The 16,280-nt window shown below is 57.9% G+C and overlaps 1 protein-coding gene across 1 annotated transcript in view; it reads left to right on the top strand.

Moving 5' to 3' along the window:
• Positions 1–729: 729 nt before the first annotated feature.
• Positions 730–16,280, top strand: part of TIMP2 (TIMP metallopeptidase inhibitor 2) — a 45,965-nt gene continuing 30,414 nt past the window's right edge. The window contains exon 1 of the mRNA XM_036997110.2: positions 730–1,105. Within this exon, the coding sequence (XP_036853005.1) occupies positions 976–1,105 (130 nt within the window). The 5' untranslated portion in view covers positions 730–975. The remainder of the gene's footprint in view (positions 1,106–16,280) is intronic.

Genomic DNA, 16,280 nt, shown 5'->3' with positions numbered 1-16,280 from the left:
ACATTTGTGGGCTAAGGGAGGGAACTACGGACACAGGCCAGCAAACGCCTTCGTCCAATCCTGCTGCCTTCTGGAGTCCAGGACCCACCCCGTGGCTCTTGCTGGCTGGTCAAAAATATTGCCAGTTTGTATAATATCCTGTTTTGTTCATAAAAGCCCCCTCCCCCTCCCACTAAACCGGCCAAGCGCGCTTAAAATTCTGCGACCTCCATTTGAAAAGTGCATCCTCAGTAAGCTTGGAGAGGCCCCACCCGCAGTGGGCATGGGGAGGGGGCGGCAGGGAGTGACCCCACTCTGAAGCGCACATCCCCTTTGCTCAGTCCCTGGCAGCAATCTAAGGGACCCCAGAGGTGGAAGGGAATCAGGCAATGCATGGCTCCCAGGCTGAGCAGGAGGGCACAGGGTGGTCGGTGGGCCGCCTAGTGCCCTTGAAGGGTGGGCCGCGAGCCCCAAGTGCTAAACTAGGGCCCAAGGGGCGCTGTCTGCCCCGCAGCGGCCACCCCAATCTCAGGCGCCCCGGGGGGCTGCAGGGCGCGACCGCGGGCGGTGGGGAGCCAGGTGCGCCGCGACGTGCCCTGCTGGGCACAACAAAGCCCGGCTGGGGGGGCGGGGAGGCGCGGCGGCGCGGGGAGGGGGCGCTGGGAGCTCCCGGCGTCCGCATTGGCTGCCCGCCACCGGGAGGCGGGGCGCCAAGCCTCGGAGAGGAATAAAAGGCCGGCTCTGCCCGCGCCCGCCGCGCACACATCCCTAGAAGGCAGCAGGAGGGAGTGTGGCCGCGGCGCGCTCGCTTGTCGCCCTCCGCCCTTTCCTCCTCCGCTCGGCCCCCGCGTCGCCCCCGCGACAACGCCGGAGAAAGTTTGTGCGGCCGAGCGCGGGCCGGGAGCGCAGCCGGGACCGGCGGTCCCCCCGCCGAGAGGAGCGCCCGCAGAGCCGGCGGCGGCGCCGAGCCCCGCGCCCGCCCGCGCCCCACCCGCCATGGGCGCCGCGGCCCGCAGCCTGCGGCTTTCGCTCGGCCTCCTGCTGCTGGCGACGCTGCTCCCGCCGGCCGACGCCTGCAGCTGCTCCCCGGTGCATCCGCAACAGGCGTTTTGCAATGCAGATGTAGGTAAGGACGCGACCCCGCCCGGCTCCCTCGGGGCGCGACCCCTGAGGCTTGGGCGCCCCTCCCTCCAGCCCTCGTCCGCAGAGGGACCCACGCCCGCCTCCGGCCCTCGGCGCCTTCTAGAATCCCGCAAGTGGACGCCCAAGGCGCACTTTCTTTTCCCCGTTGCTTCTCTTCCTTTCTCTCTCTCTCTCTCTCTCTGCAGAGATGCTTCTCAACCTCAAAATTCCACCGAAATTCCGCCGCAGCTCCAACCCGAGAAAAGGGAGCCAGGGAACGGATTGGGTTTTGGCAGGCAGAGGGCCTTAGGATGCCAACGCGGGGGGCGGGGAGAGTGGGGGACCCGGCGTGCGGTGGGGGCGGTTTCTGCTTCGGTGGGCTGAAGAATTGGGGACCCCAGGAAGAAACTTTCACAGATGAGATGGGAGTTGGACTCTTCCGGGTGCGGGTGGCTGGGTGGGGAAGAGCTTCTTTGCCTGGGCCTCTCCCACCAGCATCATTTGGGGGGCTCACCGGTTCAGCCTGGGCAGGTTCCCAAGAAAGGCAGGTAGAGCCCCAGGACCAGCGTTTTGCTCTGCTTACTGCCCAGGAGGCTCCGCACACAGGGGTTGGATAAGGGAGGAGGGTCTTGAGTGTTTTTCTCCGGGTGAATGCTTTTTTAGGACACCCACAAAGACGGAGACTTTGGGGCGAACAAATGGGTGTGTGACTTCCTGAAATCCCCAGAGAATGTCTGTTAGCCTCAGGATTCCCTGCCCGCAGAGGTGGGAGCTGACAGGAGGAAGGAGAAGCCGGTCATTTGTTCTAATCTTCAGAGGGGCAGGAACAGAAGTGGGGAGAATGCAGCAGAAATAGGAACAGCCAGGCCCAGGAGGCTTCCATCCAGGCCTGACACTGCAGACCTCCACTGCCCCGGTGATGGTCAGCTCCGTTTTCCTGGGGCAAGTTCAGGGGAACCAAAAGGATGGATGGACAACAGGTGGGCCTCTGCAGGCCACTCTGACTTCTCAACAGGTTTATTCTCTGCTCCTAAGTCTTAGCCAGCCGAACATCCTGTTGTCAGGATAGGTGCCCTGTCGCCTGTGCAGACTCAAAGCCAGGATCCCTGGGTGTCTCCTGTTGTCAGCTGTGCCCTTGGATCTTCCCACACCCACCACAGCTCCTGGCCACACCCCACTTGGCCCTTTGAGCTGCTGCTGCCTAGCCCAGGAAGCCTCCTGCCTGTGGGCAGCACATTGCTCAGGCCACCTGGCCTTGGAGCATGGCACATGCTTGCAAAGGAGTTCCACAAAATCTGAGTTGGGGAAGTAAGGTCTGTTCCCCAATTTGGCTTTGGTGCTCAGCAAGATTTGAGGGGAAAGAGAGGCTCCTCCCTGTGGAGAGCCAGGGTTGGCCTTGCAGTGGGGTGTCCCCAGGGAGCCCAGGCCTGTAGCAACCCCTTTGCTAAGAAACATGCCCTGCTTCTGAAGAGCGAGTTGGGGGCAAAACCAGGCCAAGGACCCAAAGGAATCCATGGCTTACAAGACTCCTGGGCCAGGCTTGCAGGAGCCAAGCAGGCAGAGGCTGGGCCTTGGGACCACCTCCCACTCCTTAGCTGCGTGGGGAGGACTTCCAGCCAGCCAGCCATTCCATGCCCAGGGTCTGCAGAAGCTGGAGCAGTTTCTGCTCTGGGCTCCAATCACAGGCAGCAGAGGGCCAGGGTGGGTGGGGAGCTTTGTGTCATGCTGTCTTCCACCTGGATCTCCTGGCATCTGGGTCCAGTCAGTGCGTCAGAGCCATTGTAGGGCTAAAACTTTTAACTGCCTCCCAGTTTGGAGGCCCACTCAGGCTGCCCAATGCCAGACTTACCCTGCAAGCCCAGAGCGCCAGATTCCTTGGCTGCTGTAATGAAGTGCCACAGACTGAATGGTTAAAACAGGAATTGGTTCTCAGTCTAGGAGGCCTATAGTTCAAAGACAAGGTGTCAGTGGAGTCGGCTGCTTCTGGAAGCTGTAAGGAAGAATCTGTCGTGGGCGCCTCTCCAGCTTCTGGGGGCTCCATCCATGTGGTGCTTGGCATCCCTTGGCTTGTAGCTGCACCACCCCAGCTCTGCTCTGCCTTCTCTGTGTGTCTGGGTCCAAATCCCCACCTTATAGGGACCCCAGCTATTCGACCCTAATCCAGTATGACCTCATTTGAACTTGATCACATCTGCAAGGACCCTATTTCCCAATAAGGTCACAGGTTCTGGGTAGACATGAATTTTAGGGGGATGCTTTTCAAGCTAGGCCCGATCTCACCCCACCATCAGCCCTGCTTGGTCAACTCAGGACACAGCGTAGACATCCCAGGGTCGGCCCTGGGTGGTCCTGGCCACCACCGAGACAGCAGCAGCCTTTCAGGCCCGCCTCCGTGGGAGCACAGCCTTGCTGACTCTGCACTCCAGCTGAGAGCAGAGCTGCTTAAGGGTCTTTTAAAGGGCCAAGATGTGGGTCCTTTGCAGATATAGAAAGTCTGCTCAGATCTCAGCTTTTATAGTTTTAAAACCACAGGTGGTTCGGTGCCACCAGGGCTGTGGCCCCGGGCCCCGGGAAGGGTGATGATCTGGTGCACATTGGGGGGGTTACTAAACGTCACCTTGAATGCGGCGTGCTGGCCCCTTTAATCGTTGGCTGGATGTGGGCTTGTTAAGTGGTTTGGTGTCTGCAAGAGGCAGTTGGCTTAAGCAGTGAAATTTCTGTCTGCCTGTGTAAAGATGTCTGTGAGCCCGGAGGGTTGGAACTGTTGGCAAAAAGGGATCTTTATGAGGTTATCACATTTAGGATGAAAGGGGCGGGGCGGTAGGTGAGAGGCAATCTGCGTTCTTCCTGGAAGGCCCTGCTCCCTTCCAGGAAGTGAGCACATGCAGGAAACGTGTGTCTCGGCTGCTCGGATATGCTGCTGAACTGCTTCTCTGTTGGCTAATGGAGTCCTTCACCATCTACTGCAAGCCCGCATAGCTCCAGTAGCCTGGCTGGAAACCAGCTTTGGGCTTGCTCTTCAGGCAGTACCACGGTGTGGGGAGCCTGGAGTCACTTAGCCAGCTGAGCAGCTTGGCAGACCCAGGCTGCGCAGGGTAAATCCAGGAGCTCTCTGGACCCAGAGGACAACACCTCCTCTCCAGCCCTGGTGACGATGCCTGACATCGTATTACTCCAGAAGGGTGCCATGGTGCCGTCTTTCTCAGGTTGCTCCCACCTTCAGACACTGCTTCCTGGAAACCTGATGGCCTCTAGCAGCAGGTGGAGAGGATCCCACGGCCAAGTCCACGTGCTGGTTGCCAGGGCAAATGGGTAGACCTTGAGCATGTGCTGATGGGGCCCAGACCATGGTCATCCCCGAAACCCACAGCAAGCGTTCAGAAATGGCCGTGTCTTCACCAGACACGTGTGTGCTCAGGAAAAGCAAGGCAGATGAGATTCCTGTGGGCTGAATCAGACCTTAAGTGTGTGGGGGCCCGGGTGGCAGTAGCGCTCATTAAAGAAACTTGGCAACTCTTGCAAAGTGAATGATTGATCCGTGTTTGTACATCCTGGTGTTTGTGTCAGGCTGTGTTCCACCGAGCAAGTATGGGGCGGTGGGCTTTGCCCCGAGGAATGCAAAGAAGAGGCAAGGCCGCAGTGCCAGGCGGTGTGGGCCTGGGAGGGCTGGGGTGGGCAAGGCAGGCCGAACCTGCCTGCCAGGGCATGGTGGAGGGGCAGGCAGGCTCGGCGTGCTTTCAGGCAGATAGTTAATGCAGGAGCTGTCTGACAAGGGGACGTGCAGGTTCGGGACCTGGAGATGGAGGGTTCCGATGGCAGGCTGGGGAGGGGGCCACGGTGGGATTAGAGCTCGTAGGCTTGGTTTTGGACAGTGTCCCTTGAAGGACACATTCTCCCAGGGGAGTGGCCAGAGCCTGAGCTGCTGGCAGCTCTCAGGGTTGGGAAAACAGGGTGAGGGAAGAGGTGTGTGCAGGTGTGGAGGCCCCGGGGGTGTGACAGGTGTCTGGAAGGGAGCTCTCCAGGTACCATGTGTTCCTTCCTGTCTGTGATCCGAGGACCTGGTGCCAGCCTGCATCCGGGGACCTGCTGGGTCCTCTGGGATTTGCAGTCCTGGCCAGGGGGTCTGTGAGCTGCAGGTGGGCCTGGATGCCTGCCTCTCCTCTGCCATCTCGGCTAGGTTACCAAGCAGATGCCACTGGCACACTCCAAACACTGTGGCAACATTTGTGCTCATGGAGCTCAGAGGTGTAGTGAGCTCCCGGGGCGGGGAGGCCCTCGGCCACCCTAGTCCTGATGCAGAGCCACTCCACTGATGTCCGAGGCGTTGCAGGTGTGGCTGAAGCTCCTGGGTTTCAAAATGGCTAAGAGATGGGATTGGAGGACCTCAGCCAACCTGGCAGATGAGGAAGCAGCTGGCGAGAGAAGAGGCATTGGGGGAGAGAAACAAGGGAGAGAGACAGGGGACTGGGAGTGACGGGCAGGCTTAAGGACCACCAGCTCTTCTCCCCTGCCCACGGGCTTGACGCAGGCGCCCGCCCTGGACACTCCCCCACCCTGCGGCACATACGCAAACACGGGGCCAGGGCAGTCCTTCTGGGAAGAGAAAAGCAGAGTTGGGAAGTCAAGGTTGTGAAGCGTGAAGAACCCTCAATCTGGGGACACACACCCAGGCATTGTCAGTGGGTCAGTAGTGGTGGCAGGGTGGGGGCCTGTGCAGACCAGCTGAGCAAGGCACTGGCTGCCCTGGCAAAGGGGAGAGAGTTCTGGGGGCAGAGCAGGCGGAGTGGAGGGCGCCGAGGCTAGGGGACCTGACAAGAGGTTGGGACCAGATATTGCTGCTTGGATTCATCACACGGAGTCTGTTGTGTGCCAAGGACCCGAGGTGAGCTGTCGAGATGTGCACCTGTGATGACAGCAGGAACGGCCCGGGGAGTTTGCTGAAGGGCAGCTACCTGAACTAGTGTCCCAAATGGAGCCTCGGGCCTGGGGTGGGCAGTGGTATTTCCAAGACTGCCCAGGCTCTTCTGGTGCCTGCCAAAGTTTGCACAGAGCAGTTATCTCCAAAGCTGGGTACCCAGACGCTTTTGGTTGGAGAGGAGAATGTCACAGATACATAGTATGCGGATGGACAGCTGCACTTGAACGTAATTTTAAGTGAACATGTAGATGTGGAGAGCACTGGGCCAGGCTTGTGTTTGTGCCAGAGGGTCTGAACAAGTGTGAGGGGGAGACTGTGAGAAGTGGGGGAAGGGGGATGAGATGCCCCAGTGCATAGGAGGAGAGGCCGCCGAGGGAAAGGGGGTGAGGAACACATCAGACCGGGGCTGGCCTGGAGTGCCAGGGCCTCAGGAGGCAGGCAGGTGAAGCCGGCTCCCCCAGCCTAGACTCTGGGCCTCGTAGGGCCCACCAGCCTGGACGCCTGAGGCCTGAGCTGGCTGGGATCCAGGGTGCCTCCATCGTTGCATGGGTGAGCAGTTGCAGTGCAGAAATGCAGGGACCCTGGGGACCCCCGTTTGGGAGCAGCTCCCTGGTCAGCTGTCTAAATAGCATCCTTGGTTAACCTAGAGACCCCGGCAAGGCAGACTGGGTAAGCATTTGCTTTAAAAATCAAATAGAGCCGTAGTCATCATGATGAAGGGCCTGAACTGGGGCTTATGGGCATCTGTCTAGGCACAGGCCTGGGGCGGGGGGTGCCTTGAGCCCTGAAAGTGTAAAGCAAAGCTGTGTGTGTGTTCATGCCATGGCCTTCTGTGGACAAGGGCCGTGGCTGCCACCACATTCTCAAAGGGTGTGTGGCCCCTACAAGGCTATTCACTTGCTATTTAAGAAGTCTTTTTATGGCCTGTAGGGGAGAATGGAAGGCACAGGGTCCCTGGAACCAGAGTGGCAGCCTTGAGCCCCAGCATGGGACCCACAGGAGGTTTTGTGGCCTCCTGAGAGCTGCTAGGCTCTAAGATGTGGGGGTGCGGACGAAGCTGCAGGCAGGAGAATGCCTTTAAGGGGGCGTGGTCACCGGGGAGCAGAGCTGGTGCCCGAACTGGGGAGGGGTTTCCAGAGACGGAGGGCAGGTCTTGCAGCTGGAGTTGGGGGGCTCACCTCAGTGTCCAGGGGCCCAGGTATCCCCTAATGTGGTCAAGTGGGTTTGTGTTCCCTGTTGAGTTCTGTTGGGATTTGGTGTCCTCGGGGTCTGAATGAGAAAGCCTCCGGCTGTAGCTACAGCAGTGGTAGAAAACGTGTGAGGGGCCCCCTGAGACAAGAGGAAGTGTGCTGGGTGGGGGAGGAGGCTTTAGCAGGAAGCAGGGGGACTTGGATCTGCAGCGGGCGGGCTTGGGGTGGCTGTCTGCAGCCCTGAGACTCAGCCCAGGGAAGAGATCATGGGCGAGTGCCTCAGTTTCTCCATTTCCAAAGAGGAGAGGATAATCTACCCCCTGGGGTTGTGGGTGAAGCCCACAGGGAAGGGCAGAGGTAAATGCCCAGGACGGGTACGCACCGGAGGCTTTTGAGACTGGAGGGGCGATAGCCCTTTCGGTGCTGGACCTCGAGCTGGCTGTGGTTACCCACGTCGGGGAGCTGGTTCTGGGGCCTCTGAGAGGGAAGCCCAGGAATGGCCAGGGAGGTAGGAAGGAAATGGTGATAATTCTGTGAAGGTAAAATGGTGACAACGACAATAGCAGCAATGGCTGCAGCTGTCGCTATTAAGTGATGGTTGGTACTGGGTTCTGCGTGTTCCCAGGGTTAACGTGCTTTGTTCTGTCATCCCAGTTTACAGATGGTCAAACCGAGGCACGGGCCAATGCAGCGATTTGCTCAGGGTCACGTGGCTAGCAGATAGTGGAAGAGCCGGTGGGTGTGACAGATAGAGGAAGCTGAATGCGGTGATTCTGGTCGTGTGGGCTCGGGGTGGGTGGTCTCTGGGGAGCAGTGGTTGGCCCCTGGGATGGCTGATGTATGCAGGACGGAGGAGGGAGGGAAACTGCTGAGGGCTCTCCTTGTTCGGTGAGGTCGGCCCATCAGTCGGAGATGAGTTAAGTGAATTAAGCCCTATCCTGACAGCAAAACATTAAGCAGTCACTTTAAACAGTATGAGAGATCTGTGTTTATGGCCTAGAAAAATGTTCAGAGTGTATTAATTTTTAAAGCCCAGTTGCAATCTGTATGCTTTTAAGCGTTTGAACATTGTCTCTCTCCTGGGCTGTGTGGTAGGGACGTCATACATTTTTTAAAATGCACAATGCTTAGATGTACGTTTTAACAAAGAGTTATCATGCGAACACCCAGGTAGAGAAACAGAACGCTGCTGCCACCCCAAAACCTGTTTATCCCTCCTGGTCCCAGCCCTCTCTTTTCCTTAGAGGTGACCACTGTCCTGGTTTGTATGGTGACAATTCCTTGGCTTTTCTTTATGCAGTTGACTGCTTCTGTACATATCTTTATCCCATTAAAAAACCCCAAAAGTATGCTTACGTTTAAATGCATATATAGAGAAAAGTATGGGGGGATGTCCTTCAAAATCCTAGGCAGTGGGTATGAGCAAGGGCTGTTTATTTCTGTTTTGCTTACCTGCATTCCCTGAATTTTCTGTGATGCACATGTATTAGTTGTGTGATTATGTCAAAGTTAAAAGGCATTGGGATTGAAATGGACAGAGAGGTGGATGGCTTCTGCAGGAAGGAAGAGGCAGGGAGCCCTGAGCCCCCAGGGCTGTCTAGCCTGGGTCTCCCAGAAGCAGATTTCACTGCAGTTCCTCTGCGTCAGATTTAAGGCTGGCTTTTTATCAGCTTTCAGGTGTGATTCACATGCTGTTGTTCACCCATTTGAAGTGTACAATTCAGTGGCTTTGAGCGCCTTTAGAGGCGTGCCACCATCTGATGTTCCAGCACCCAGAGGACCCCGAGCTGGGTTCACACGGTGCATTTGCTTGGTCCTTTGAGGCTGTGTTCTTCCCGCCTCACGAGGGAGGCACGTGAGGGCAGGCCCCTCCTCAAACTGCTGGCCTTTCAGAGCTTGGCAGACTACCACACCGCCTCCGATCGCCTCCTCTGATGGCCACTGTGAGTACAGCTTTCCTGGACGCAGCCATCGCATCAGTACCACACGCTGCAGCTGTTCTTGAGCTACAGCCGTGGCTGAGTGGCCATAACTCAGGCTGTGTGGCCGGCAGAGCCTGAACTAGTTACTCTCTGGCCCTTTAGGAGAGCTTCCCTCACCCCCTGCTATGGCTCCGGGGCCGACTCCCCACTGGGTGTGGGCTTCCTGGGGTGGCTCTTCCCGTCGGCTGTCCAGCCCCCTGCTTTCTAGAAGCAGGGTGACTTGAGGAGCAGTGGTGTCTGTGAGGTATCATTCTCTGAACTGACCCCGAAAATTTGGCAAATCCACCTGCCTTTTCTGGGCTCGGGGGGCCTGTGAGCAAAGTGGCCTCGAGGAGGGAAGGACGGGCTTCAAGGCCAAAGCCGGCTTTCTGTTGTGGCGTGTTCCGCGGGTGGAGAGGCCGCAAGGACCTCACTTGGGCGACGTTATTGGCCCCTTCTGGTGTGCGGCCCGGAGATCCTGGTGGTGGCACTTTCGCAGACGGGGCTCAGCCTGTGGTGCTGCTGCGGGCCTTGGGGAGGCCCCTCTGGCTGTAACTGAAGGCCCTGGCGGGGAAGCAGTGTGGCAGCTGGTAACCAGCACAGAAGGAGGAACTGACCACCAGCCCAGAGGAAGGAAAGCCAGGTGGGAGTTACTGGGAGAAAAGCCCCGGGCTTGGGAGCCAGCTAGACGGGGTTCTGAATCCTGACTCTCTGAGCCTCAGTCTCCCCCTCTGTAAAAGCAGGATTGAACCCCCCAGAGCTGTGCCATCTGTAATGCCAAGGAGCTTCTGCAGACTGAGCAGAGTATGAAAAGCATGGGAGGCCTTGGTGGATGTCAGTCCCACCCACCCTGTCCTTCCATCTTGACCAGGAGTCTGGAAACCTGGGTGGATGGTGAGCGCGGCCACATGACTGAGGAGCCCAAGTCCCCTCTTGGTGGCCACAGCCGATCGCTGGCGCTAACTGGGAACCGTGGCCTTGGTCTGCCGCCCTGCATCTCCCGGGCCCCTGTGTCCTACACTCCAGGCGTGGGAGCCGCTGCGCTGAGTCGGTTGACCCTCCCCAGGCCACCACTACTCCCGTGGGTCCCGTGGCCCGTGGGAGTGGAAGGCAAGGAGCAGAGTGGTAAGAGAGCTAATGCGTCAGATGGGGGCTGGAGTACTGGCACTGTTGATGCTCACACCGGCCGCGAGCTTGCCCGCAGGTGTGGCGGGCGGCCACCCTGGGGCTCGACAGGAAGATGGTGAAAAACTCCCGCCCCTGCTCCTGCAGCTGCTGGGGTCCCATTGCAACCACGGCCCCTCACTGGAGCCCAGGGCGCTTCCAGGAGGCAGCACTCTAGTTGTGCCTGGGACAGAGGACAGGGAGGGCGTCTGTGGGTGTCAGGTCTGCGGTGGGCTGTGCTCTGAGGGGATGTCGGCTCCATGGCAGGGCGGCTCGGGGGCACATGGGCTCTTTTCTGGGTAAAGGCGCGTGCACAGCGCTCTCCTGGGGGTGTTTCTCTAGGGGCCTCCTAGCATTTAGCCTCCAACCTTCCAATGACCCTGGGAGAACAGGACCCACTGACTATGCACAGGCAGAAACCAAGTATGTGAAGGGGCACCGTGCCAGAGCAGAGCTGTGATGGGCATCACCAGTCTCCAACTCTGTCGTGGCATCTGGCCCCCTTGGCCCAGCTGGCTCCCGAACAGGGAGCGAAGGGACAGATCTGTGGTGGTCTTTGCTTTTTGTGCACCAGTTCTGGAAAGCAGGGACAAAGCCACCAGGCCAGTTGTCACCGACTGTATGTCTCTGAGATAAAAATACCAATCTCCTAGGGCTTTTCAGGGCAGAAGCACTCTGTGAGGTAGGTGAGGCAGGTGTCCCCTCCTGTCTGGATGGGAGCTGTTGATGACTTGCCCGAGGTTGTGCAGGGGAGGGCTGGCACCAGGAGGCCAAGGAGCCTGATCCTGGCACAAGTCTCTGGGAATAGGATTGGATGTCACAGCCGTGGACTTGCTGTTGCTGTTCCAGCCAAGAGGCCTGTGGTCCTTGGAAGGGCCTGACTGGAGGCATATCCTGCCTTAGCCTGAGTGGTTCCGAGGCTTGGAAGGGCGTTTTGGCTGTGCCAATCAAGGCCTTTAAAAGTAAGTCCCCCTTTGCTCAGGCAGCTCCCTAGCTGAGAATTTTTCCGAGGAAAGCCATCAAGGACGGAAGCTGACAGTTTGTCACAAGGGTATTCATCTCTGCCCTGTTTATCTTGGGGAGATGTTAGAAACCCCCATGCGCATGGCAGCAGGGGAGGGGTTGAATGACTCAACAGCCTGGATGCCCCAAGATCGGTGTAATTTTCTTTTTTAATGGAAATGTAAACTGTTCAGGTAAATGAGGGGAAGTTAGACTTTGCAAGGGTATGTTTTCTAATTTTACATGAATTTGAATGGTATGTGCACTTTATAAGGTGAATTCCCCGAAGCATGGGTCTCAGAAGCCCGGATGGAAGGAGGCGGCGGCAGGTAAATGCAGTCGGTGGGAGCCGCATTCTAGGACTCGGTGAAGTAGTGGCAGGACCGGGCTTGGAGATGCCACCGATTCAGAAGCGGCCTGGAGAGGACAGCAGTGTGGCCTTGCCAGGACATTCTAGAAGTCTGTCAGAGGCAATTTTTGGCTGCCATGTTATCCCCCTAGAACTTGTCCTTTGCTGAGGGGTGGGTACACAAGGCCGTGCTGAGAGGCTAAGGGACTGGGAGTGCCCTCTGCAGGGGGAGAAGTAGAAGCAAGACTTTGGGTCTCTAGGGCCAAGAAGAGGGACCCAAAGAAGTGGGCAGACGGTGGACTGGTGAGAATTCCCCGCCTTCCCACCCACCTTCCCGGGGTCCTTCCGCCGCTAGACAAGGCTGGTGTCCAGGGCCGATGTGCCTTCCTGAAGCCTTGTACTCTGGCTAACCTCCTGCTGTTAGCTTTCTCCTCTCAAGAAACGAGACCCTGAAATTGATTGCCTTGACTTCTTGGGGCCAAAACCATGCTCCCCAAACTAAATTTCTTAATTGTCAAATTTGTGGAAGGTGTCCCAGCCCTGGAAACCAGGCGTCAGGTGTGCGGATTTCTCACTGTGGTGGGTGGTGGCAGCAGATTCTGTCTCCCCTGCCCCCAGATGGCTCAGCTCAGCGGTGGCTCCCCGGGGAGCATGTGTCCCCAACATGAGCGGGGACAGATGCTCTCCCTGCTGGACGAGGGGTGGCAAGGGTCACTGGGGAGCCCTAAGTGCTGCCAGGCTGGCAAAGGAAGGGCTTCCTCCCTGCTTGGAACAGGCGCCCCGTGCCGGCGGGCCCTCTGCTCATCCCTCCAGCTGCAGAGCCGAATCCTCGTCATCCGTAAAGCCCTGGCAGGCGCTCCCCTGGCCTGGCTCGTCGCTGTCCCTGACCTCACCCCTGCTCTGATGTCATAGGACAGTGCTCTGTTACCAGGGCAGTGGCCTGCCATAGTTCACTGGCTGGGGCACACGCTGGTGGGAGCAGGGGAGCTGTGATTCCAGCCGGCTGTGGTCAGTGGGCCCCAGAGACCCCAGCGGGCCCCCTAGGCCGAGATCCTTGCGTCTGCCTCCTTCTCTGTTGTGGGTGGGGTTCTGTCTGTGCCCAGCTGTTGGGGAGGCTCCTCAGAGGGCCTTGGGACGTGCGCCAGTCAGCGTCTCCAGGCCACACGTCTGGAGGCTAGTTTCCAAGCGCCTGCGCCCTAGGGTCTCTGCAGGCAGTTTGCTGTGGAAGATTGCGGATGGGGGCAGGTGGGCTGAGGTTGGGGGACAGTGGGGTTGTTCTGGGAGTAGGGAGGTTGTTGTACCACAAGACCGGCTGTTGGTAGTGGGGACTCATGGCCTAGGCTGGGTGCTTCAGGGAAGCCCGGCAGACATTCAGTAACCTGTGCAAGGCAACCCGCGGCGGCGGCTGCTCTGCTGGCCGGTGTCCCCTGTGCATTTGGAAGAGTCTGTGCCCCGTGTCTGTTGTAATGACGATGGTCAAGCAGATAGTGGGGACACGGTGAGCCTGAGCCTGTTCCCCAAAGGCTGGCTGCCTGTCCCAGTCCTGGCTGCTCTTCAGGAGATGGGGAAACACAGATTCACAATCCCTGCCGTGGGATTTGGGGTAAAAAAACTGTGGGGCCTGGCCAGGACTCATAGCCACCATGACGGTTGGGCACCCCCACCCCGTGATTCCGACGCAGCTGGTCCGAAACCTCGCCAGTAGAAACTGCCACTCTGGGGTTTAGCTGGGAGTCAGGGAAGTGGGCAAAGAGCAAGGCCCTGGGCAGCGTGCTCGCTGGGTGCCAGAGTGTGTGTTTAGAGTTTACAACTCAGAGAACGGCCTTTAAAGGGCTTCTGTTGTTCGTTTTCGCTGGGCTTGGTGTGGATGCCTCCAGGGATGGGTGTCTCACTACCTGACGAGTCAGCCCGGTGATTTCAAGACACCCCTGAAGAAAGTGCTCCCTTCCACCCAGCTAGTCTCCACCTCCCTGTAATGCGTTCTCAGTGGTCTAATCAGTCGTCCGGAGACACGTGGTAAGTACCACCCTCTTCCCCAGACAGCTCACCAAGTATTTGGGTGTTTCTGGTGGTGACGAACACTAGCATCTGTGCAAATGGTGCCGCTATGGCCATCCCCATTTTACGGAAGGGCAAACAGGCACCGGAGGGAAGGAGCTCGTGCCAGGTCACACGGTTAACATCCCACCCCCACACTGCTGTTCGAGGCCTCTGTCACCTGCAAGCCCCCTCTGCACACAGGGCGCCTCGGGACTTCTCTCCCTACAAGGGGCCTTTCACTCCCCTCCTGAACTCAGAGGCTCTAGCCCCGTCTCCCCATCCTTACCGCACTGTACCTTTCCTGAATCCGATCTGGGAAGGACACGTCTCCATCGCTCAGACTTTCCCCTTCTGAAGAGAAGCTATGGCTCGCATTTATTGTGTATTTCTTATTAGGTGAATTCCTAAGCATTTCAATAGTTATATTTTGATTTTGAAACTTTTTCCCACTAATTGGACATTGCTCTGTCTAGACACCAGTTACCATATAAAGTTTCTCAGACGCCTGTCTGCCGGCTCCGGGTGTGAGGGATCCGTCCTTTGTCTCTACATCTCTGTGGGGCTGACATTCACCGAGCCTCCTGGGGTGCCGGGCATTGTCCTGAGCGCTTCATGTCCTGGGGTCCTTTACAGTGGGCACCCTGCTGGGTGGGAAAGGGGTCGGGGGCACTGCTCAGATGCCGGTACACCCCTCCTGCCTGCCCTCCGGTCGATCTGCGGGCATCTGCCACCCCTGACGGGAATGCCTAGGTGAGGTCTGACTTGTGCAGGGCTGGGCCGTCACCCCGCCGGTCCTGGGCATTCCTGTCCAGGCAGGTGAAGGTGACATTGGCTGTCTGGGTGGCCCCATGTCTCTGCTGCCTCTTAGCCCACAGCCAGCTCTAGCCTGTCGTCTCTGCATTGCTTCTTCGGAGCTTCCTTCCCCGCCTTGCGTGGTGTTGCCAATATGTTTTATCCTATTAGACCTGGCCAGGCATTCAGTGAACAGCCTTCTGAGCTGGAGGTTCGCATTCCCGCACAGCAGCTGGTGTTGCATCCCAGGGCAGGTAGTGGATGCCTGAATCTAGGATGTTATTCTTGGATTCAAGCATTTATGTGTTTGGTTCATGGAAGAGCCCATCAGGGCCCCAGACCTTTTACCCTAACTTTAGATACAATTTTGACAAGTTGCTTTCTGTGGGTACTGCAGTCCACGGCAGTTTACATAAAGGAAAAGGAGGGTAGGGTGCTGTCAGACACACACAAATTGCAGCCGGTGGGAGGACACAGGGAGCCGTAAATGGTCGACTTAAAAAACCTGCACTATATTCTGGGGTCATTTGGTGTTGAGGATGTCTGTCCTATACACAGATACATGTCTATATTTACTTTCTGGTCCTATACATCTTAAATGCCTTTGAGGGATTCTTCATATTATAGTCCTAAAGAGAACCTGCGTTTTCAAAAACAGGTCAAATTATATGTATGTACTTTCAGAAGACAGAGAAATGATTAATTTTATATATGAAAGAATAAGCTTTAATTATATGGAAACGCTCTCTCTCTGGCCATGCCGGCTCCTGTGAGCCCTTCTATGTCTATTTTTATGTCTCAAAGAAAAGTGCCAAACCACGTCACCCAGGTGCCTAGTGGGCCCTTGGAGAGAGGCAGGGGTGCTGCGGAGGCGGGGCGCTGTGTGGCGGGGGCACCTGGCCTGGGCTGGGAGGTGGGCGAGGCCTGATGGGGTGGCCATTTGAGGACTAAGACCAGTTGAGCACTGGACCTGGGTTTGGGGCATTTGGGAGCAGGTAGGAGCCTGGGGGTCCAGGTCATGAGCGGCCAGAGTATTTTCAAGCCTACAGGCCAGAGATGGGCAGCTTTGGTGAGGCATGCCAGGGAGCAGCTGGTGAGCTGAGCACATATTCAGGCCCCTCCCTGCAGAGGCAGGGATGAGATCAGCCTGGGAATCTGCATTTTAACATGCAGCTCAGGTGACGGTGATGCAGGTGGTCTTTGGACCACGTTTGGAGACTTGCTGGGTGGACAAAAAGGACCCATTGGAGGTGCTGGAAAGCCACACAGCTGACTGAATCCTAAGGGGGGTGGTGGGTGGTGGGTGGTGAGGTGCTCCTGCAGTGCCGGGACGAGGGGCCCGCACAGGTGGAGTGGGAGACAGGAGCCTCATCGGAGGGCTTAGAGGGGCTCAGGCGAGAGACGTTCAGGCTCAGCTGCTGCCAGGGAGGAGGGGCAATCAAGGCATGGATCCCGGGTAGGGCACGTGCCGGGGCTTCCACACTGAAGGTGTGGCCCTCGCGCCCGCAGCATCGCATCCCCTGGGGTCCTTAGAATCTGGGCCTCACCCCTGCCCTGCTGAATCAGAGCCCGCCTCACAAGATCCAAGAAACAATGTGCCGGGCCTTGTCTGTAGACAGTCAGGTTAAGAATCCCAGAAGGGGAGGCCGGTGCGCTCGATGAGCTCAGGTGCAGGCACCCAGAGAGCGTCACGGCTGCTCCAGCACCCAAGGACAAGTGCACTCCGGGGCAGAGTCCTGGCTTCCAGCTCTGACGTCCCGAGC

The sequence above is a fragment of the Manis javanica genome, chromosome 4 (genome assembly GCF_040802235.1).
Source record: "Manis javanica isolate MJ-LG chromosome 4, MJ_LKY, whole genome shotgun sequence".
NCBI lineage: Eukaryota > Metazoa > Chordata > Mammalia > Pholidota > Manidae > Manis > Manis javanica.
Note: the sequence above shows the minus strand (reverse complement) of the source record. Positions and strands in the feature narration are given on the sequence as shown.